The following is a 24,645-nucleotide window of genomic DNA, read 5'->3' as shown; positions in this document are numbered from 1 at the left end:
GTTGTGTGCTATAAGGGACCTAGCATTGATAAGGGCTCCTGATAATGTCGGAGTAGTAGTGTTATCTTTGGCAGATTTGGCAGATCTGGGATTAGGGTTGATGGGACTCCTCTGTTTGTATTGTAGGTCCTTAAGTGGTTCAGGACGATTTATCGTTGCTAAGTCTAGGAGGTTAGGATTATTGGCTGTAGAGGTGTGTGTGGGTACTGGTGGGCTGGTTCTTTTATTTTTGATGTCATAGAGTCGTGGCAGCCTAGCTCTAAGTCGCAAGTTTCTCTCTTGCAGGTTCACGGTGTAGAGTTGGTAAGGGCCATTGTTATGGTGATGGTTAGTAGAGTCCAGGCTAGGGACCCGTGCGTGTGTGAGAGGCAGGTCTTAGTATCGTGCATGTTGTGAGAATGGCAGGATAACACCAGTATTTGGGAAATCCGGTAGGGAGTGGGGTGCAGATGTACTATCACAGAGGCACCTAGATTGGGCAAACCTAATGGGTAGGTGTGCTGCAGTAGGGCTTCTGACTTGGAAAGTCCTAATCATGGCTAAAAATGCATACATATTGCAGCATAGCATCTAGTATTGACATAAGACATAAGGCACAACACAGGTTAAAGTGGTCTGAAGCGACCATAAGGCACAACACAGTTTAAAGTGGTCTGAAGCGACCATAAGGCACAACACAGTTTAAAGTAGTCTGGGGCGACCATAGGGCATAACACATTTTAAGGAGGTCTGTAGGTGACCAGGGGGCACAGCACTATTAGAAGTAGTCTGACTATAATACATGAAACAATTTAAGGTGGTCTAAAGCTACCAGGAGGCACAACACAATTGAAGGTGGTCTGAGGTGGCCCACTTTGAGGGCAGGCTAAGTATAGTTATCGACGGCGGGCTGAGTTACTGTTGTAGTAAGTAGTATACCCACGAGTCTAGCAGGAGGTAGCAGTCTAAGTGCAATTGCTAGTGTGGCACTGTAAAATGCGGTAGTAAGAGCAGTCTAACAAAATGAATGATACTTTGAGTGTTGACCACAAGTTTGACCATTAATTAAGATATGGCATTGCAATTGGGCTAAAGTACTCGTGGTAGCACCTGGGTTTGAGACATCACAGTCACATGAGGCCAGAGGGTATCGCACCAGAAGAATGGGATAACACAATAAGCATAAGGTACAAATGCGGGCAAACAATGTCAATGCTCAGTAGGGCGAGGGGTGGTAGAGATCAGGATGTACACAGTATTATTTAAGAGTGTGAGGATGCGCTAGGTAGACCAGGTAGAGCAGGAAGATGGTATGTTGAGGCGGAAGTCAGTTGCAGCAAGGTTCAGGTATGTTTGTATAAAGCCTGATACGTTGTGGTCTCTTCAGTGCAGTAGAGCTGCATGTACAGTAAATTACCTTGTTAGACGTATGTTGGAAGACCAGGGGGTCTGGCATACGGCAGAATCGGCAGCAAACAGGCTGCTAACAGGCGATGGCCTTGTTCCCAAGGGCCTTGTGGGAGAGGGCCGGCTTCGCCTGCCGGCGCCCAATGGGAGAGGTCGTATGCTCAGCAGCCAATCAGCAGGGGCAGGGGCTACTGATGGGAGCCTGGTCGAGCAACAAGGGTTGCAGGCATGGATGCGTCGGCCATCTTGAGGGGAGTCGGTACCTCGTGTACCTTAATTGAGATAAAGAGCACAAAGCGTGCTTTTCAGGTGCAGGGCTGTGGATCGCCGTGATTTCTTTATGTGGCATCTGGCATCAAGCGAGTAGAAATTATGCGTGGCCCAGTAGGCAAGTTACAGAAAATAGCGCAGTGAAGTGCAGCGCTTACCGGAATGCATCAGCTGTTCTGGGATGCGTTCCTAGGCAGGCCCGCTGCTCCTGCAGGGTCGGGGTCTCGTCGGTGGGGCTCCTGCTCCTTGGATGGGTTCTAGCATCCATATAGCATCATCATTCATTCTTCATGCACTCTCACATTCACACACACATGCAACAGTATTCACACATCATTCATTTTTCATTGATTCTCACATTCAAACACAAACATCAGCATTCATGAGGCACTATTCATGTGTTATTCATTCCCAGATCCACACACACACACCCACACGCATCACATATGTCATAATTCTTTCTTCATTCAATGTCTATTCACACACACCATCAGCATTCATATGGCATTTTCTTTTCATTCACTCATATTCACCATTTTACTCATACAGCATTCATACGCCCTTATATAAACACAAGCACCAAAACAACAGACACTCTGTCATTCGCATAACCACTAACAAACACAAATACTTCCATACAAGCACAAACAATTATATATATTTTATTTTCTTACCTGCTGCCCCGCTCTGGATTCCCGTCCTCTCTGTCCAACAATGGAGGCCCTGCGGCTCTCATTCATCACACAAAAGGAAGCAGAGAGTGCTCCCTGGCTCCTGCTGCACATGCGTAGTGGAGCCTGAGTGCTTTGATCACAATGACCCTCAGGCCCTGTATGTGCATGGTGGTGCTGGTGGTGGTGGTGGAGTACCCTGTGATGAATCCAATGGTGTCATCACTCCTTTCCCAGTAGTAGCCTCTCCCCATGTGGTCTGGGGAAGGCAGCCGCTACCTGATCCTGACAGTGGAAGCAGCTATACTTTGGAGGGGCACATGGGGGAGGCAGGGAGTGACACAGCATCATTGGACGAGATATCGTATCCCCTGTTTCCTTCTAGGGATACCCCCTCCATTTCCCATGCCTTAATGGCATATTGTCCTGACTCTCTTCACACCCCCTGAAAGCTACTGATAATACCTTCCCCAATTCTGTATACAAGTCATCAAGAGTCTCTTTCCCTGGATATAAAAATACTGTGACAAGGAAGCTGAGCGGAGTAATAAAGATTGATAGAGGCCCGAAGCACAAGCTGCGCTCTAGTGTTTCCGAGCGCATACTTGATTCCGGGACATTTAAACCGCAGAGCCAGCTGTGACAGAGGGGAGATACTGGCTGGGATAATCTCATCCTCTTTGTAGTGACCAAGGGACTGCTGGGCTGTTAAAGGGTCTGTGGAGCCAACTGGCTCACAAAGGATGCCAAGGAGAGCAGACTGCAGGAGCAGTTCCGCTGTGAGGACATCAGGAGCGGAAGAGAAGGGAAAACATCCTGGCGTATGCAGGTCCAGAGAAGCAGCCTCCACGCAGCTTGAGCACCGAGGAACCCAGAGCAAGCAAGTGGGAGCCGCGAGGCAGAAGCGATGAACCCGGGAAGAAGGAACGCGATGCGGAAGAGCCACTGAAGGCTTAACACAGGCGAAATTTCATATACCACAGAGAGACGGTGAGTCCACTCAAGGGAAACTGGGACACTGTGGCATGTCGCTCCACAGAAGGCCAATCAGAGTAAACGAAGCATATGAGAGAGAATGGGAGACTCAATATTCCTTAAAGAAATATAATGGGACAAATACAAAATGCTGTCAAGTTTGCAAGTATGCCCAGTGAAACATAGGGGAAAGTCCTGGCAGGAGAATATACCCGACAGATGCAAGTTACAAGTGTGCTAAATGAAGCACGGAAGAAAGTCCTGGCAGGAGAGTAAACCAGGCAGATTCAAGTTGCAAGTGTGTTAATTAAAGCACAGAGGAAAGCCCTGGCAGGAGAGTACACCAGGCTGATTGAAGTTAGATAAAGTGTAAAGCATATTACATGAGGGAGTCCTGATAAGGATACATCAGGTATAGCCAAAAACTCTATTCAAATCATACATAAAGGAGAAGAAACCTGTCAGGAGAGTATATCAGGTATCCTACCAAAATTAAGATCGACAGTCAAGTTGTTTTGCATACAGGTTATTTTGCTGACCCAAAGAAACCCAGGAAAACTCATATCCTTAAACGTTTCAAGTACAGTGAAGATAAATCCAGGGGATAGGGAGTCATCCTCTGGAACTGTGAATGTTATCCACCTGGAACTTTTCTTTTGGAGTTATGCTTTTTTCCTTTTCGAACATTTGTGCAGGTTTCAAGACCAAAGACTTTTCACATAAGAGTTAATTTATAGAGTGTGAGGGCCAGGATAGTTTTTTGGACACCGCACATTTGTTCTTTGGACATCTTGACATTGGACAGACCCTAAGTTATTGTTTTAGGCAGGGAAACACCTCCTACAATGGAGAAAGTGAGGCATTTTCCCACCCCTTATTGTTTCAATAAAGGTTTATGGCCAAAACCGTGAGTTATCTGTGTCTGCGTCTCTTTCCTGGCTACCGCAGCCTGCATTCCCCAATGGGCCGTCCAAGGCTGGGGAAGCAAAACAACACCTGCCTTGCATGGCTCAATGTGCATGCATGCTAGGGTACTGCTGAAATGTCAAAGGGAAACAAGTTTCCCTTTGACAGTTCAGTTAAAGCCAGCCCAGGAGCACTCCGTCAGCTGCCTGCTGCAGCTGGGTGAGTGCTCAGCTTTTCACTGGGCTGGCTTGGCTCACACATAAGCGGGGCCAGTTGACGGCCCACTGATCGCCCATTATGGATGAGCCACCCCTGGACAAGGCACTGTTAAAAAATGGGTAACATATTTTGCATTTGACACAGGAAGCCTTTGTAAAGCTTGATACATACTGAGATATATAATGATTTTAAATACAAATACAAATACAAATAACATTGGAGACTGTGCCAGTGAGAGCATATTTTGCAGTTTCAAATTATATAGCAGCTAGTAAAACGCTAGCAGTTCTATTGAAATAACAACATCGACCAGAGACTGCATAGAGAGCTGAAAAGCACACATTTAGACTCTTTGTAAGGTCCTGCTTTCCTATTGTTTGTTTTTAAAAATCTTCTACTTTTTAAAAAAAATAACATTGTTAATTTCCACCGAAATATTCTGATTAAAGAGCATAAATATTCACTGCAGGCACTGAGGAGTGCTCGCAGGGGGAGTAATCCTTCCAGTCTACAAGCTATTGTAGCTGCCCGCAGTGCAATTGGGAATCACAAATGTTGGTGCTTGTGGAGATGCCAGTTGGTCAGAAAAGGACCTGTATTGTAGAGTTGAAAGAGGGAGATGTGAAACACAGGATGGGATTGACTCCAGGAAGGGGGCATTTAAGCTTGTAAGCAACAGAATTGACTTGCCCAACCATTTTGAACGGGCCCATGTCATATGGTGATAACATTGAAAGTATAAGATGTCTTGGAAATGACATCTAGACAGCCAAACTTGTTGGTAGCATAGTTCAGATGTAGGTTATATTGGTTTTCATCATCCCAATGGCTTATTTATGTCCCCATTGAATTGATATGATGATTGAGGGAAGGCATATCACTGGGAGGAAAATGTGGAACAGAAAAGATGTGAGGATCACCGCCAAATGTCCAAATAATTGGCTTATCTTTAAAGAAGAGTACATTGAGTTTGTATGAGCAAAGGAGGCCACTACCTCCTGAGAGCAAAATACCTGAGAGAATGCTTCTGCATGCAGGAGTGAATAAAAAGGGCTTTCTAGTGAAAAGTTATTTCTGGAGGTTCGCTTTCTGAATCAACCTCAATAGAGCAACAGGAAAGGGCATTGGCTTTAGTGCTACTGGCTCCTGGGTATAGGTCAAAAGGAAGTCATACTGGGCAAAGAAATAAAACAGATATGTTCCAGTGGTCAGTTCATATTTCAGCCAGGTGTCTGGCACCTAAGAGTAAATGTCTCCAATCAAAACAGACATATTTGATACCTAAGAGTTCCTTTTCAACCACACAATAATTATGTTCACTCTCAATTAGGATATGCTATAAATATGCAATTGATGTTCAATATTGTCTTTTCTGGATTGCTTCAAGATGGCCCCCAATGCCTGATCCCAGGCATCCAGCTCTAAAATAACTGGATATCTGTTATCACGTTGTTGGAGAAAGGCATGTTTAAGGTTTTGGAAAGATTCTTTGGACAGTAAAACCATGCTCCTTCCTTGAGGAGGTAACTGATTAGCAGCACCTTCAGCGAGAAAAGGTCTATGAATATCCAGTAAATAACTGGCTAGCATCAGGAAATGTTGTATTTCATTGCCTGATCAAGGGGAGGGCCAGTTGATAATAATGACTACCTTTCTCGAGTCAATACAGATGAATCCAAGTTAGGGTACAGAAGAGGTCTCAAATACACATTTCTCTGGTTTTCCAAGAAGATGGGTACAGAAGAGGTCTCAGATACTCCATTCTTGGATTTGGCAAGAAACTTGCTGTTTTCCAATCTGCAAAGAAACTCCTTCACGTGATCCACTTTTCTTTCTTGCGATGGTGACAAGAGGAGCATATAGACGAGTTAGCCAATTACAGAATGAAGCAACACATCAGTGAAAATGTTATCCATGAACCACTGGAATACTGTGGGAACATTGGACAGTCCATAGGGCATTACACAGTATTCAAAATAGCCAAATAAGGCAGTCTTCCAATGGTCACCTGCTCTTATGTGTATCAAGTCTCAGGCCCCTGTTAAATCCAGCTTGTTAAATATCTTGAATGCAAAAACTACTCATAAGGTATCAGAAAGTACGTGAAAGTCATTCCTGTCCGTCTAGGCAACCTTGTGATAGTCAATTGGCCCTCATTATAAGTTTGCTGTTATAGGTACTCGGTCCAGTGGACTGTCCACCGGATATGAGTGCAGGTTGATGGTGTAACTCCCCAATCCATGGAGTCCTATTGGGCTCCATGGGGGAGTGGGTAGGTAATTTATGCCGGTAAAGTGGCAGAATGATCTCTAGCTTTCAGTTGGCCTCTGCAGTAACGTGCCGGTAAATGTTAATACTGGCATGTTAATACCGTACCGACCAACTCGTAATGAGGGATATTGTCTGAGTTTGTGGGTGTCCTTTTTCAGGATGAATGACAATGATGCCCCATCAGGGATTTTAGACTCTGCTATGCGGCCATGACATAATCTTGTGTGGAAATATTCTCTCTGGGCTTCCTTTTCAGGTAGAGATAGTATATACATATGTCCAAAAGGAGCACCGCCCTGATGAACCAATTAGTTTGCACAATGATGGGCAGGTAATTCTCTTGCCCCTTTCTCGATAAAGAGTTCCCGAAACACATGGTACTTGGGCGGTATCAGAGTGAAAATGGCTCTGAGCATCATGGAAGACTTAGAATTAGGAGGCATAACAGTAGTAGCAGTCTTGTCAGGTCCTTCTGCCAGAAAAACAATAATTGGGTACGCCCCTTTTATTTGATGACTGGGGATCAGATCTGTACTCTGGGGACAGTTAGATAATGAAGAAAAGAAGTAAGACAGTTTGACTACCCCTCTCTAGAGGTCCCTTTTGAGGAACACAAGCAGGAGGATTGGAATCTACTGAGTCATTTGGTAGATTAATAACCCAGTTTCACCTTACACACTTCTATTTCAAAAATGTTTGTAACAATTCTCTTTATTTATCTTTTTTTTTAAACATTGTAAAAAACAAATACATCCTATTCCACTCTCACCACTTTCATGCAAACAATGGGGTACATAAATGTTGATTTAACTTTTCTTGTTGTAACACAACTATCATTTGGTAATGTCAAAAAAAAAGAGATAGGGAAAATCATATTTTTGAATCCCTAACTGGTCGACATGTTTCGGCCGGAAAGAGCAGTACAATCAGGAAATTCAATTTCATTCCCCCTTGGTAGATCTTCTGATCTAAAAACAATATAAACAAACTCCATTTTAATTATACAAGTTTGTATCTTAAATTGTCAAAATGACCAGTGTTTTTAAGGTGATGTCTCCATTTTTTGGAAATCAACCCAATCACTGACCTGTTGTCCACTCTATTGTGTTTGGGACATCTGAGAACTCAATTTGCCATTTACTGTGCTTGGCCTCAGGCCTTTGCTGTCACCTGAAAAAAACATGAGGCTGTTTTTAGTTTCCTCTCATTTGGTTGCTGCTTTAATCAATTTCATTTTGTATTTGGTTTTATAGTTTTGCACTTTCGTATTTTCAGTGTTGCAGCTGTTTATAAGCATACAAACATTTCCCACCTCTGTTTTGGTAGATGTTCCATAGAACAAGGCATCCTCTTTTTTTTCTTCAAAAAAGGTCTATTTTTGTGAACAAAACATTTATATATATATATATATATATACATATATATATATATATATATATATGTAAATCGTGCCATTTTTCAACTAGTATATATTCGCTTAGCACTTGTCTATGCTGTGTTTCTGGAAGATCTATATCTTTCATGTGTATACTTAGTTGCACTATTCTTTGGACGTTTCACCTCCTATCATTTAACAATTCTTTTTCTTTTTTGTTTATCCTTGTTGTAAACATTCCCGCTGTTGGAGCTCGTATCATAAGTGTCTAACAAAATGAACAGCTCCAGGCTACAGACTTACCTTTGTTTGTAGTCTTAGACCATTCTTTCATGCGTGCAAAATCCAGTTGTTAGCGATTCCAAGTGAAAGTGGACGTTCCTTTTCTTAAGCTACTTCTGGTCACATGATACAGGGTGGCAGGGCATCTGCCTCGCCACTTTATTATTTTTTTTCTTTATTCATAGTAACTTCTAGTTAATACCTATTTCGGCTGCCAAGGTTATTAATAAAGTCCCCGCCATGAAATATGACTAAAAAACACAGCAGCCCATCTGTGCTGTTACGTGTAATATATTTCAATTACCGTAGATCTTGGTGTAGAGGCCCCGTTATCTGAGATGGTCTCTTTTGCAATAAAGGCATATCTCATGTACCAGTGTCTAAGTCTCATTGTTTTAACCCGTTGTTTAGCTCATATTTATGATGACCGTAATTAACTCTCCTGGTCAATTGCTCTGAAGCTTACTGCATGTACCATGTACACTGTAAAGGGAGCGAGTATGTAAATTGATCTCGTGTATGTTGCTCTATCACTCTCTTCACATATATGCTAACCATATGATGATTAAAGGGGTCAGCAAAAAGACTGAACCCGGGTGCCTCATTGCAAGGCTGCTATCAGTGATTTCAATGTACCTGGCCCAATGATTAGCCAACTACTTACCTGCCTTTGAAACTTTTTTCTAGGATGTTACACTAAATGGATGGATAGGCCTAGGTATCTGGGTGTGTAATTATCAGCCTAATGCTCATCGTCATGTTATACACTCCATTCTACTGCTATATTGAGGCCGTATTTAACCGTGTTTAGGTCATAGATCCATTTTTGTCCACTTTTTTGAGGCTTAGGTCCCTGTTGCCTCCTCTTGGCGGTTGTTGGATAACTTGGATGATGTACCACAGCATCTCTGTACATTTGTGTTGTTTCGATATGTAGTGTGCCACCAGTGGTTTGGAATCTATTTTATTGCGTATGCATGATTTATGCTTGCAAATTCTCTGTCTGATTTGTCTCTTTGTTTTGCCAATATAAAAGAGATCACATGGATATTTAATGGCATATACTGCCCATTGAGTAAGGCAATTGGTGAAAGTCGTGAGCTTAATTTCTCTCTGTCTAAGCACTATACTTTTCATATTCTGAGTTTGTGCACATACTGAGCATTTGCTGCATCAATGGTGTCCTGTCACTTGTGAAAGGCCCCATAGAGACCTTTGTTTCTGTCTTTCAATAGGTGTATGCAGGTATGAATGTACCAAGGTATCTCTTAGATTTTCTTGCCTTTTAAATGCGAACTGCAGGGTTGATGGATTAAAATCTTCTGTTTTAATCATGTGCCAATGTTTTAAAATGGTTTTTCTGAGCAGACTGCTGATTGGGCTGTATGTGCTTACACATGTTATTTTTTCCAGGTTGTTTCTCTTGGTTGGTTGTAAACACATTGTCCTATCCATGTGTTACTCTCTTTTATAAGCTCAATGTATCGTGGTCTTAGGGTATCCCCTATCTTTTAATCTTGTTTTTAGGATTTTGCCATGTTCTTTGTAGGCCTCCATTTGTGAACAATTTCTGCAGATTCGCAGAAATTGCCCATATGGGAGTCCTTCTTTCAGGCCTCATGGATGGAAACTTTGATAGTCAAGAAGCATGTTTTTATCTGTGGGTTTTCTGTACACCACTGTTTCTAAATTCCCATGGGCTGTTTTCTGTATTTCAAGATCTAAGAAAGCTACTTTTCTTTCATTATACTCCATGGTGAATTTAATGAATGGATTTTGTAAATTAAGCCAGCCCTGAAAGGCCGTAAATTCCTCTGTAGTTCCACTCCATATCATACAGATATCGTCAATATAACAAAGCCATGTTGTAATTTGACCGGCGAAAGGATTGTCTGGGTGGTAAATGGATGAGTTTTCCAAGTTATCCATATAAAGATTTGCTTGGTCTGGCGCGAAAGTCACCCCCATGCTGGTCCCTTGCAGTTGCTTGTAAAATGTACCATCGTAGAGAAAAAAGTTCTCAGTGAGAACCAATCTTATACATTCTAAAATGAACGCTGTCGGGATTTTTGTCAATGTGTGGGTGCGATTATTCAGATATTGAGACATCACCTTTAGACAATCTTGTTGTGGAATACTTGTGTAAAAGGATACCACATCCATGGTTACAAGGATATCTTATGGACGTAAAGTTATAGTTTGAATGATGTTAATCATACTGGTTGTGTCTTTTACATAAAATTTCATCTTTGAAACAAAAGGCCGAAGGAACCAGTCTGAATATACTGATAAGGGTTTCAAGATTGAATTAATGGCCACCACTATCGGTCTCCCTGGTGGAACTAGTGGTTCTTTATGTATTTTAGGGAGGATGTAAAAGGCAGGGGTGGTGGGATGTTGATTGACCAAAGATGCTCTTTCGTCTAAATCAATCCACCCCTCCTCTAAGGCATATTTCATCAGACTGTCGATTTACTCTTGTAACCTGGATGTCTGTTCTCTGTCCAGTTTTTTGTAAGATCTTGGATCGCTTAGATGGTTCATAACCTCTTGTTCGTATGCCACTTTGTCCCATAGGACAATCCCCCCCACCCTTATCTGCAGGCTTGATAATGAAAGTGTAATTTTCCTGTAGTGATTTTAATGTCTTTCTTTCTACTTTCGTGAGGTTATCTTTACTGTTATTTTTTGTTTTTAAGAAACCTTGGATTTCATATGAGATGCGTTGTTCAAAAGTTATACTAGCTGGACTTATCATTGCATTGGTGGGTGTAAATTTAGATGGGGGTTTCAGGCCCGTAATTGTTGGTTCTTTTATACTGACCATCGGAGTTTTAAAAAAATATTTTAAATGGATCAGTCTGTAAAATTTTTGTAATTCTACTTCTGTCTCAAAAGATCTAGCTCGTGTGGTAGGCACAAAGGACAAACCTTTTGTTAACGCAGCAGATACTGCTTCAGAAAGCTCATACTTAGTCAGATTGTAGATAGGGGCTACCAATTTGGTGAAGGGCCTTGCCAGTTCCTGGTTAGCATCGGGGGTGGTCCTTGATATTTTTTGCGGCCTCTTTTCACTTGTCCCTGGAAAAAACTGTTTAGAAGGGCCAGAGGACATGTTAGCCGCTCCTGACTGTCCTGCATCTGATCCCCTGCTTCTGGATGCATTAGATGAATTGGAAAAATTGACATACTGTCTTCTTTTATTGCCCATGCCCTCGACTTTGATTTAGTTTGTTTAGAACTTCGTAGTATGTTTCTATCAAGTATGGATAGGTTTTTGTTTCTCTATATTGTTGCACATCTTTTTTCAATTTCCAGATCTTTTTTTCTAAAGTAAGTTGTTTGAATTGGCTCATTTCTTCCTCAATTTTCTCAAAGGTTTCTTTAATATCCTTGATGATGTTCTCTTGTTTGATCTTATCTTCAATGCTTCAATTTCATGTTTTTGTATCCTAGCCTCTTCTTCTGAGGTGTCTATAATTAATATCAGCAAATCTATGGAGCATTTATTACTGATTCCACTGAATTTGCCTTTGAATTTGGCATTATTGGTGAACACTCTAGGAATTTTTTAATTTGAAGCACATCTGGTATAATTCCGGCATTCAAATACAATAACATAAACTGACCGTGTGACTCAGTTTTTATGAGTTTTTTCTTTTTTTGTGTGAGCAGTTCTGCATCATTCGACTGCGCTGTTGCCAAAGGGCTATTGGTGTTATCTCCTAGCAGCGATGGCAAACTCATTCGTTTCAAATAGTATTCATCTGAGAAAGAAACTAAGTTCACACTTTCCATTATGAGGGCCTGATTTCTTATAGCCTTGGTGATTGAAACAATCAATGGGTTGTCCTGAATCAGGAAAACAATAATTGGGTACTCCCCTTTTATTTTATGAGACAAATTGAGACATCACCTTAAAAACACTGGTCATTTTGACACTTTTAGATACAAACATGTATAATTAAAATGGAGGTTTTTTAACTTTGTTTTTAGATCAGAAAATCTACTACGGGGGAATGAAATTGAATTTCCTGATTGTACTGCTGTGTCCTGAAGATGGCCTAATAAATTATTTGAGTGACAGCACTTAAGAGGGTGTAGTACACACGAGAAGGGCCGAAACATGTCGACCAGTTAGGGATTAAAAAATATGATTTTCCCTATCTCTTTTTTTGACATAACCAAATGATAGTTGTGTTACAACAAGAAAAGTTAAATCAAGATTTATGGCCCCCATTGTTTGCATGAAAGTGGTGAGAGTGGAATAGGGTGCATTTTTTTTTACAATGTTTTAAAAAAAAAGATAAATAAAGAGAATTGTTACAAAATCTTTTTTAAGTAGAATTGTGTAAGGTGAAACTGGGTGATTAATCTACCAAATGACTCCGTAGATTCCAATCCTCCTGCCTGTGTTCTGCAAAAGGGACATGTAGAGAGGGGTAGTCGATCGGTCTTACTTCTTTTCTTCAGGTCCTTCTGCCATACAGACCTTACTACAGTAGTCACTTCCAAGAAGCATAGTACTGGCTTTCCAATTTATAAAGGGATTATTCCTTTTGAGCCAGGGTATTCTGAGTATGACCTGGAAGTGTGCAGCCTTTATCAGATCAAAAGATATTTCCTCTGGGGGGCTTGATATTCACACAAACATGGATGAGGTATGTTCAGTTAGGAATACATACCTCTAGGGGTGCCCCATGCACATCTTCCACAAGGGGCTCATTGCAAGTATGGCAGTGTGGTAACAAATTGAAAATTGGCGCTAATGGAATGGCTGCCACTTTTCCGCACCGCCATACTATGAGCATGGCCTTGGAGTGGGGTATTTACCTCAATCATTATGCTGGAGGTAAATCCACCTGCTATCTGCCGAAATCCGACTAAATCAGTGGAATACCATGGCAGAAATTCTGTGGCATTAACAGTCATTCCATTGGGCTGTACTCTGGAATAATCCACCCGGCCAGGAACTTCGATTTAAGTAATGAAAGTCAACCAAAAGTGGGCACATATGCATTGAGAGAAGAATCTGTTTTTTTTACTGAAGGTGAAGGAATCACAGAGGGGCACATGGCAACCTCCTCGACTTCTGCCCCAATTAAAATTGCAAAGAGGCCTTTGCCAACTTCCTTGTGGTGCAATTGAATGTGCATGGACAAATATCCCCTGGAGCCGCAATACTGCCCCAATATGCATTGTCTCGGTTTCAGGTTGCATTTAGGATGTGTTCGTCATGGAAGCTGACAATGAGACACATGGGGATGGTGAACATATTACTTTCTTCTTGACTCATCTCCTTTGCTTATGGTAGTTCCGTTCTAAAACAGTAGTAATCAACGCCACAAGGTCACTGGCCGCAGCACCCTAGCTGATTCATATTTGAGGTACACATCCAATTCTGTGAAAATAGCAAAATGTGGAGATTTAGGCCATCCAGATTTGGACACCAACTATTTCAAATAGGTGACATAAGTAAATCCAAAGACCCCTGATACACATTTAAAAGGGATTCTTGGGCTAAATAGGTCAATTCAGGCCAGTTGAAAATTTCATTAAGAGCTGCTTGGAATCCCTGATAGTCCTTTCACATTGGGCTTTCACTGGTAACCAATGGGGTGGTCCAGGCTAAGGAATTCCAAACCATATTCGTGATCATATTCTCCACTTTCGTTCAGAGAGTGGAAAAGGCAATGGGCCACATTCCGAGTAGGGCAGTAAGGGTTAACGGTCACCGGTAACGAGACTGGTGCCGTTAAACCCTTATCGCCCTACTACGAGTTCCCTTTGCGGGTCCTTCCTTAACGCCTGCTTTTAGCAGGCGTTAAGGACGGGACCCGCAAAGGGACTTTAGTGCTAATAACGGCACCGTAATTTACGGTACTGTTCTTAGCACCTTCCCCATTCCCATAGAGCCATATGGGGGCTCAAATGGGAATGGGGAAGGGCCCTGGTGAATGGGGAATTACCGGTGCCTCTAACCTTGTAATGGACCGGTAATTACTCCATTCACCAGGGCGGAGTCGGAACGATTTTGGAGGCAGCCATGGTGCTAATAGCGGCGTGGTTACCTCCAAAGTCGGAATGAGGCCCAATGGGTTTGAAGATGAACTGTATTGTACAAACATCTATGAATTCCCACAAATTATTAGGTACCCCATTTTACTTTCCTGATTGCAGTCCACCATAACGAGGATCTTTTCTGTCATCACTACTAAATGGCAAAGTGTGGCGTTTTCGGCCTTCAATATCTGCACATCCGTTGTGAATGTCCATAATGCATTCAAGTTCTGGCCTTGCTACATCTCTTCCTTGTCTTGGTGGCATCCCAATCTCTCAATGTTAGTACTCTATTGCAGAGGTAAAAGACCTAAGCCAAAGAAATCCTCACGGAGGTCTTTCAATACGGAGCAGCAGTTGAGAGAAGCCAAGATGAAGAGATCTTGATACTGGAGAGAAGAAGAGGTTCAAACTCAATAGGCAGCAACAAACTGGACAAGAGGTCTGGAGCAGGAGAGAATCTGAGGCAAAGAGGAAAAACATGGATAACAAACAAAAAATGACTTAGTGGGGCATAGAGTCAGACAGTGGAGCATCTGCATAGTGACACAGAGCACCATCCTTGTGGTTCAATGAACAAACCGAACAACCGGAGCTGCAAGTGCATACATCTGACAGGAAAAATGCTATCATATTCAGAATAACGTGAAGGAACAAAATAGTTAACAGTCCCTCCTCTAGCACTGCCAAAGGGACGACTGAAGCCCCCTCAGACCATGCAACCAGGTGTCATCATACTAGCAGACCCTCAGATTGGAGGGTTATGTTTTACTGGTGGCCTATATATATGTTGCTAGCAGACATGTATGCTGAGGGCTATTACGCTGGCATCGTTCACCATATGGACATTAACTGAATACTAGAACTTCTAGCTCATACATGGGTGTTTAGTGACTCTGTACAATAAAAAGCAACACACATCCCAGGGGCCACAGCAGTATCCACAGAAAATGTCTGGCCTCAACCAGGCATTACGCGCCGCAGCCATGTGTTGTCTGGCAGATGACAGAATCATGTTGAGGACCTGCTTTTCTGCTGTCACAGTAAGTTCAGAAATGTGCCTGCTTTGATTTCATTGGTCTTCTGAAAGCAATCAGTTGTGAAGACATTCAGGACTACTGCCATCTTTACTAGCAGCAGTGTGGCATAAGCATGCATGGAGATGCTGCCATGTCCCTCTCCCAGAGTGTGAGCAGAATGAGGCTTGTCTTTCATGCTCTGGTTTGCTTCAGGATTATAAATGATGACATGTTTTTATGGGTAAATCACTTTCTCACTTTTCAATTGCAATTTCATGACCTACTTTTCTTAGCCTACACACTTTCCCAGGTCTCTTTGAGCTTCTTCTGACCATTCCTTTCACAATTGAATTGCATTTGCGCATCGACTTACATGCCCTTGTGAATTCTGCTACCCTGTTTGTTTTCATGGAAGTCTGGCCTTGCAGAAATACATTTTCTAATACATCCTTCAATTACGCAAACATTTTTGGTGTACATCGGGACCTCAAAGAAGACAAGTGTGTTTTTGCTGGGGCAAACTCTCTTTTTGTGAATTGCCCCACGCCACAAACTCTATTGGATAGCAACACATGTCAAATTCATGTTCCTTTTTCTTTGTGCACATTTGGTATTATGTCTTAACGGTAGAGAATGCATGATGACAAATTAAAGTATAAGTACCAATAAGTGCCAACGATTATCTATCAAGTATTATTAGCATGTTTTCTACTGCATTCATGGGTACCTATTTGCTTCCTTCAGATTGATGTGCACATTTTCGAACCACAAGGAATACGCTTCTTGGAAACCAGCAGCACATTCATGACAAATGAATTGTCTGAAGCTCTTAGCAAGACCATCACCGAGACAAAGGTACAAGATGCTTTCATGCAAGCCTTTTCTAAGTGTGTGAAGAGTCACTTTAAAGCATATGTCAGTTTTAATCAGTTACAATTTTCTACAATGTGTACTTTCAAATATGATACAAATATTAGTATGCCACTATGCTGCCACCCTCTTCATCAGCTCTGCAGTCTCTGGGTCTCTCCTTGAGCGCTCCCTAGGAATATGAATCAAAGTAAATCCAGCATCATTATCCATGGGAGGATCAGGAAGGCTGCTATGTTTACTTTACCAGATGCACCACTTCCTTTTCACCATTGTATAGAGGCAGATGTACACGTCATTTATAGAGCCCAACCACCTCAAATCCATCATATTGGAAGAACAGCAAGAGAACATTGTGCATGACACCTGGTATCATCCCAATACCACATCGAAGGTATGAGAGACATTATGAACTTAGACAACCGTATCAAATGTATCCCCAAACTGGTGTGGTAGACATGAGCCTGCAGACAGCACTTGCCATAGAAGAGCAATAAGTAAAGTCTTACAGGTGTGAAGTGACATCATGAGGAAGAAAAAATACATGAGTGCACTAAACCTGATGTAAGGATATCTAGAAAATGAAGTGATGAAGTAAACATATATACGAATACGAAGAAAACCATATACACTAAGAAGCTAAGTAACAAGAGATGCAGTAGATGTATATACACAGAAACGCAAGGTAGATAAAACAATGTAGGAAATATAATGCGAGCAAAGCAGCCATGTTGAGAAAATGGACATCGCCATTGTAAAATAGTAAGTGACAAGCCTTGAGAGGAGAAAAACTAAGGCTGCAGAGCTGATGGGCACTGGAGTACGGATTTGTGCAAGAACAAAGGATATTTGCTTGGCTCAGAATCAAGAATGCTACAGCAAGAAGCAACTGTAAGGCATGAAAAGAGTTGAAGAGGATAAGCAACAAGGCATGCAAGGAGTCACAGAGGATAAGCCATGTACGTAAGACATATTTCTCTTAGATTAAGTAAAGGAGTGAATAATTGAGAGTGCCCAGTAGTGAACAATCACAAATGCAGAAAGCACATGCAAGACGGAGCAACCAAGTCTCCAGAGCCGAGGAGAGTAATAGCACCAGCACCCAATATAATTGAATCAAATAGCACTACATAATCATGGTCTCCTCACACATGGTTCAAGACAAGGCCTATTCATGAAGCTTCAACGAAGATAGAGATGTACATCCGCTCCCTTCAAACCTCCAAGGAAGAGAACAGTCAGCAAGGTCAACTACAGAGAAGAAGCCTTGGCTTAGGGCCTAACTGATGGGAGATGGTAGGCTAATGAGCTAAGGAAGGCAGTTGTCTGATATTGTTCCTTTGCACCTGGGATTCGTTGCTTACGTTTGTTTGTTTGTTTGTTTTATTTATTTATTTGTATAGCGCTCCAAACCCGGAGGTAGAAGGGCGCATAAGAAGACGGTTACATAATTGTGCAATATACAATTTCAAAATACAGCAGTTACAGAGTATACAAACATGTTTGAGCAATGGAAGGGGTACTCCCATATTGGAAGGTACTATAGTTACCACTACAATAATTTGCAGAGTTCACAGATATTTGAGCATATGGTGGAGCTAATCATTGTTCAGGATCCGACTGATAACATGTTTCCTGAAGATCTGGAAGAGCTTGATGGTTTTAATGTTGAGTGGAAGGGTGTTCCAGAGCTGCGAGGCAAGTACTGTGAAGCTAGCTCCTCCAGCTCTTTTTAGGAGAAATCTGGGTACTGACAAGCATGAGGTGTTGGAGGTTCTAGTGGTTCTGGTGGCGAGTTTTAAGGTGAATTTGTTAGTGAGATATGGTGGGGCTAGGTGGTTTAAAGCCATGTATGTGAGGCAGATGGTTTTCAGGATGATTTTTTGTCGGATGGAGCGGCATCTGCAGGATTTCCTGGCAGTGGAGATGTGCTCACGTCTGGGGATGTTGAGTGCTGCGCGTAATGCGTTATTTTGAAGTACTTGTAGTTTGTTAATTATTGATATGTTGGCACCTAGGTACAGGCTATTGCAGTAGTCCAGTTTGGATTGTATGAGGGCTCTCGCGAGAGTGAGGCAGCTGTTGGATGATTGGAAGGGTATACTGGCCCTCATGAGTTTGCCGGTGTAGGCAGAGGCTGAGGCAATCATGTTAAGAGAGTGGGCGTCCATGTCTTCCAAGTAGGACCAGTAGGTTCCCATCCCCTCTTTCATGTGTTCCAGGAGGACGCGCAACTGGGCGGCGCGGAAATAGAGTTAGAAATCTGGCAACCCAAACCCTCCCTCCTCTCTCGGTAAGGTCAGGACAGCCTTTGCGGTCCTCGGGGTCCTACCCTGCCATATAAACTCTCGCACCACGGTCTGAAGAGCCCTGAAGGTTTGGTCGGGGACGCTGGTTGCGAGAGCAGTAAAGAGATACAGCAAACGTGGTAGTACATTCATCTTAACCGCCGTCATGCGGCCGTACCAGAACAGAATCATTGAGCCCCATCTCCTTAGGTCTGCAGTGATCCCTGCCATGACGGGGTCATAGTTGGTAGGGGCCATTTTTGATAGCTCCCTGGTGAGGAGGACGCCCAGGTATCGGATAGAGACCTTCCCCACTGTTATCCCTTTGAGCCTGTCCAAGGAGTCTAAGCCTGGGTCCCAAGTTCTCATGGGGAGCAGAACTGATTTAGATGCGTTGATCTTTAGCCCCGAGAAGCGCCCAAATGCGGCCATCAGGGACCGGAGGGGGGGCAGCGAGGAGCCAGGATCCACCAGGTAAGCCAGAATATCATCCGCGAATAGGAAGAGCTTGAATTCTACTTCGCCTCTCTTAACCCCCTTGATATCCGGGTGTTCTCTGACTGCTATGGCTAGGGGTTCCATTGTAAGGACATAGATCAGGGGAGAAAGTGGGCATCCCTGCCTTGTTCCCCGCGAGAGGTGGAATGGTTCTGACAACCTGCCATTCACTTGACCCTTGCCTTCGGGGCTCTGTATAAGGCGGCCACCCATTCCCTAATGTGTACCCCAAAGCCCATTTTCTGGAGGAGGAGTTCCATGTATCTACACTCGACCCTGTTGAACGCCTTCTCTGAGTCCAGGGAGAGGACACTCGCGTCGAGGTCCGACCCCTGGGCATAATGGAACAAATCTATGGTTTTGCAGATGTTGTCTGAGCCCTGTCTTCCCCTTATGAACCCCACCTGGTCACTGTGAACCAGTTTCGGCAGTATCTCCTCCATTCGCCTCCCAATTACCTTAGCTAGGATCTTTACGTCAATGTTCAACAGAGATATTGGGCGGTAGGAGGAGCACTCCGTGGGGTCCTTGCCGTCCTTGGGCAGCACTACAATTATGGCCTCCATCATGGAATCCGGGAGAGTCCCCGCCCTCCAGCACTGCGTTAAACACCTTTACTAAGTGTGGGGCTAGAGTCGAGCGAAACCTCTTATAGAAGTACACTGTGAAGCCGTCCTCGCCCAGGGAAGTGCCCACCTTCATCCCGCTGATCACGTGTTCTACCTCATCCTCGGTTACCGGACCCTCCAACCCCTCCACCATGTCCCCGGTCAGGGCTGGGATTTGTATAGACTTCAAGAACCCTTCAATCTCTGCCTCACCCCCTTTATATTCTGATGTGTATAATTTTTCGTAGTATCGGCGGAAGGCCTCTCCTATGTGGGGCGTGTCATGGCCTATCGACCCCTCCTTGTTCTTCACTACTTTCACCATTCTACTTCTCTGAACCTCCCTCAGTTTCCAGGCCAGAATCCTATCCGCCCTGTCCCCCTTTTCATAATACTTTTGCTTAACCAGTTGAAGACTTCTTTCTGTTTTGTGTAGGAGGAGGTCCTTCAACTGGAGCCTATAATCACCCAGGGCGGCTACCTGATCACGGTTTAGGTGTTCCACTGGGGGGCCCCCCAGCTGGAGATGGGCTATTTTTTCTCTCAGGGATCTCTCCTGGGCTTCCCTTTCTCTTTTTTTCTGGGCCCCCTTTTTGATGAGGACACCCCTTAAAGTTGCCTTAAAAGCATCCCATAGAGTGTGCGAGCCTACCTCCCCATTATCATTGAGCTCAAAGAATTCCGTTATGGCATCTAGCACCTCCTGTGCGTGGACCTCGTCCTTCAACAAGGAGTCATTGCACTTCCATCGTCCCTTGTGGTCGCTTAGCCATCCCCTTGCTATGGTGACTCGGACCAGGTCATGGTCTGACCAGGGGACGGGGTCGACCCTGTGGCTGGTGACGAATGGGTGCAGGGTCTCGTCCACTAAGATGTAGTCTATTCTGGAAAAAGACATGTGGATAGCAGAGTAATATGTGAAAGAGGGGGCGCCCGTCCTGGGGGGTCAGGATCGTGTCCACCAGGCCTAATTCCGAGTTAAACCTTTGGAAGTTTCGTGCCATGGTCTCGTCTGCTGCCCTAGAGATCTGGGGACCAATGTGTTTCCTATGCTGGGTTGGGTCCAGGACCATGTTGAAGTCCGCACCCACCACCACCGTGCCTTGGACGAATAGCTTGAGTCTATCCCTTACCTCCTCCCTTGAGTTTTACCTTTGTTTGGACCGTATACAACGGCAAGAGTGAGTGGGGCGCCCTGCAGGGACCCTCGCACCAGTAGCGGTCTTTTGGGTCTTTCAGTATGGCCTTTTTTTCGAAGCCAACATTCCTCGCTAACAAAATGGCCACCCCTCTCTTTTTGCCCTTGTGGGATGCACAAAAAACCTCCCCAATTCCCCCACCCGCATTTTAGGCTCCTTCCCCCATGCCCAGTGAGTCTCCTGCAAGAAGAGGAGGTCATGGTTCGCCCTTCTAAACTCCCTACAGACCAGGGACCTCTTTGTGAGGGTGTTCAGGCCCCAAACGTTGAAAGCCCACTTCCAGGGCCGGCAGACTTTCAGCCATAATCTAAGTTTTCTCTCTCTCTCGGTTAAAACACCTTCACATTGCCCTCCCTTGTGTGCTCCCTTAGTTTTGTTTTGTGCTCCCCCTCTCTCCCCACCCCTCCCCCCCCCGGGTGGGCCTGAAACTTTTCCCCAACTGCCTCCCATTCCCAACCCCTAACTGAGCAACCCAAACTTTTGTGTACCCCCCTCCCCCTCCCTGGCGTCCAGCCAGTTAGTTCTGCCATCGCTGGCTTTTGGCCGAACCACCAGCCAGCCCACTTCGGCTAGGCGATCTGTGTAAAGCTCGTCACTTTGAACCCCCCCCTGCCCCCCTGTTGCGTTTTCCCTTCTTTGGACCCCTTATACTTGCTGTTCATAGGGACGCTGTTAGTGGTTGAGTCCTCACTCATCTGTCCAAAACGTGACGGGTCGCCCCCGTTCTCAGTCCTCAGAGTCGTTAGGTTCTCTGTCCTTCGCTGGTGTATTCATTTTTCTGAATCTCCTCGCGCTGGTTTTTCTTCTCCTGTCTCCCGACGCGCCAAGGCCACTTGGTCTGCCCTTCTCCGGCCCTGATGGGCCCCTGCGGGGCTTTGAGTCTGTTACGTAGTCTTGGATGGCTCCCCGTATGTCGTCTTCCGTGATCAGAGTTGACCGTTGACCCATATATTCGAATGCCAGGGAGAAGGAGTAGCCCCATCTGTAGCGCACTCCCTTCTCCTTGAGCAGTTGCGTTAGGGGGCTGCACATTCTGCACTTGGCCAGAGTATAGGAGGAGAGATCCTGGTAGATCGAAATCTGGGCATTATTGTAAGTGATCTCCCGGGACTTTCTGGCCTCCTCCAGCACTTTTGTCTTTTCCGAATAGTAGTGGAACTGGACCAAGATCGACGGGGGCCCCCCGCTCTGCCCCCCGCCCTGTGCATCCTATCGAATGTGAGTTCCGTTGTTATCTCTTCTGCAAACAGGACGGTGATAACATCTTGCACCGCTCAGGTGATGTCTCGCTCCGTTTCCCCCTCCTATTCGGGTACCCCGAAGATTCTGAGGTGGTTCCTCCTTTCCCTGTTTTCGAAGTCATCCATTTGCCGGGCCCGTTTCTCGTCCCGCTTCTCCAGGGCAGCTAGCCTCATGCCTATTTGTATATCTTGAGATGCTGTTGTAGATTGGTTGGTCTCAACCTGTAACAGTCTGTCCTCGACCTTGTCCACCCTTTGGTCCATTTTCTCGAATTTCTGGGCGATATCAGAGCGCATGTCCCTGGTTCCTGCAGGATCGAGGCAAAGCCCCTTTCCATTGCCGCTGTGGAAGGTGCCAGGGCCTCCGACTGGGCCATTTCTCTATCGAGGCTCGTACCTTTGCCGCTACTTGGTGCCGCCTGGAAGCAATATTCCTGCAAGGTTTCTCGCCAGTTCATCTGGACCCCCTGCACACCACCGCCAAGTCCGCCGCGGTCCCGGCAGGGACTGAGGGACCCCTCTCAAGTCAGAGAGTGATTTCCTTCCTGGGGTACCCCCACTCGAATGAAGTATGCATTTGCTGCTGCAGGGGGGTCGTTATTGGGTGGGCACACGCCCCACCGTCCCCAGGCGGGGGCTTCACACCCAGGCCAGCTTTGCTGTGGCAATCGGGGACTTCTTTTGTTCTCGTGGAGGTCCTTGCGGTCCGATGGGTCCCCTCACCTCAGCCCTCGCTCCTATCGAATGTGGCACCTCCGTTCTTCTGGGCCCGCCATGTCAAGGAGCAGGCCCTGCTGCGTTGCGGGGGACTCCCGCCTGTCTGCTCAATCTTCTGTGGGCCCCTAAGGCCAGTGGTGAGGAGTCTCGTGGGGGCCCGCCCTGCGTTTTCGCTCCTGGTGGCATCGGGCTCCAGCACCTCCACCCGAGTCCCCTGGCTGCCGGCCTCCAAACAGCATGCCCTCTCTGTCCGCCGAATCCGGCCTCCGGCGTGTTATGCCCCGGCTCGGGTGGGGGGAGGGGGGGCACGAGCTTCCCGCTCTGTGGCCGCTCCTTCGGTCTGTTGGGGGACCCTGTCCCCGGCCGTGTCGCTCTCCCAGCAGGTGTAGGGAGCTTGTCGAGGGGAGGGGGAAGCCTGTGAAATGCGTCCATGCGGTTCCAAAGGGACGCCCCTCCTTCCTCGGCTCTGCGGCCACCGAGGCCTCACTTCACTTTACACCCGGAGGCCTCAGGTTCTCCGGGGTTCCCGAGCATCGCTCTTTTGCGCGTGGGGTGCCCGGGGGGGTCACCACGCCAATCCATCGAGTTGGGTTTGCCTGGGGGGGCTTTGGGTGGCTCAATCTGCTATAACTGCCAGGCTTCGGCGGGAGCAGTACACTCAGGCAGCCATTGCCTGTGCGCTCTCTGGTGGCCTCCCCACCATGTTTTAATGTAGAAAATAAAAGCATCAAAATGCTATCCTTTACATTTAAAAGTACATATCAATTGAATGGAAAAGTTTTGATGGATATGTACTTTTAATGTTAAACATAGAATTTCAATGCACTTATTTTCGATGCACATTTTTTGATGCATTGTCTTTTCGATGCATCTTTTTTGATGGATTTACCATAAACCCTTTGATAGTCAGTCTTGAAGCCATGATTTGCACTGCTTTGATGGTGGAGAGTAGGTAATTGGGAAGACTAAGCATTAACTGTAACTCCCCTATTGTTGAATGTTCTTGCAGATTGCAACTGATTCATGATGGTATAATGCACAATCCTGGAATTAAGAAGCACAGAAAAAAATCAACTCAACAAGACAAAAATGTATTTCATCTGCCTAAATAATTTCTCACCCACAATAGGCGTAGCCTGATAGGAGAGAAAAAAAGCCCTGTTTAAAGGTGTCCACAACACTGTCAACTAATTCCCAATTGGTCATCCTTCAAGAAGTAGACCAACTTGGACTTAAACATTCCTCTTCATCCTTGAAATCTCTACATATGAGCCCAACACTGAAAAATCAACAGTAAAAGTCATTCATGATGCCATCCATATCACAGACAACTGTCACACATGCCTTTTGGTCCTACCCAGTTATTCAATAGCCTCTGACACTGTCGTCCACCAACACTCCCACACGTTATGTAGGATTCATCAAAACCTTTTAACAATGGTGTGTCTCAAGCTACTCTAATTCTAACCAAAATGTTCAGAAGGGCATGTCAAGATTCCAACTCAACTCAAATAGAGACCAGAGGGAAAATACTCAGGGCTATCCCTCTCAACCATATAATAACACTCAAAATCCCCAAAGTAGGAAACAACCTCACAGATGGCATTAGTCCATATTCTAATTAAATAGTCTGGACTGCAATCAATATTACAAAGGTTATTTTATTTAACACATCTACAAAAACATATTTATATTCTTTTTTCTTTCTTCACATGTATAATGAAGAAAACATTACAAATAAAGTGCTGTTACAAAATACTCTACATTAGCGGGGGTCAGACACTATTTCA

At 44.7% G+C, this 24,645-nt stretch overlaps 1 protein-coding gene across 6 annotated transcripts in view; it reads left to right on the top strand.

The window, feature by feature from the left end:
* LOC138566370 (inter-alpha-trypsin inhibitor heavy chain H4-like) overlaps nt 1-24,645 on the top strand; it is a 1,003,937-nt gene that overhangs the window by 103,165 nt on the left and 876,127 nt on the right. For all 6 annotated transcript variants that reach the window (XR_011301923.1, XM_069643539.1, XM_069643537.1 and 3 more), the window contains exon 5: nt 16,179-16,289. Coding sequence is in view for 5 of the 6 variants with exons in the window: in XM_069643539.1 (XP_069499640.1) it covers nt 16,179-16,289 (111 nt within the window). In the remaining variant the exon portion in view is untranslated. The remainder of the gene's footprint in view (nt 1-16,178; nt 16,290-24,645) is intronic.

This window comes from Ambystoma mexicanum, chromosome 2p (assembly GCF_040938575.1).
Source record: "Ambystoma mexicanum isolate Mex_15411 chromosome 2p, UKY_AmexF1_1, whole genome shotgun sequence".
NCBI lineage: Eukaryota > Metazoa > Chordata > Amphibia > Caudata > Ambystomatidae > Ambystoma > Ambystoma mexicanum.
This window is presented reverse-complemented; position numbering and strand designations above follow the sequence as displayed.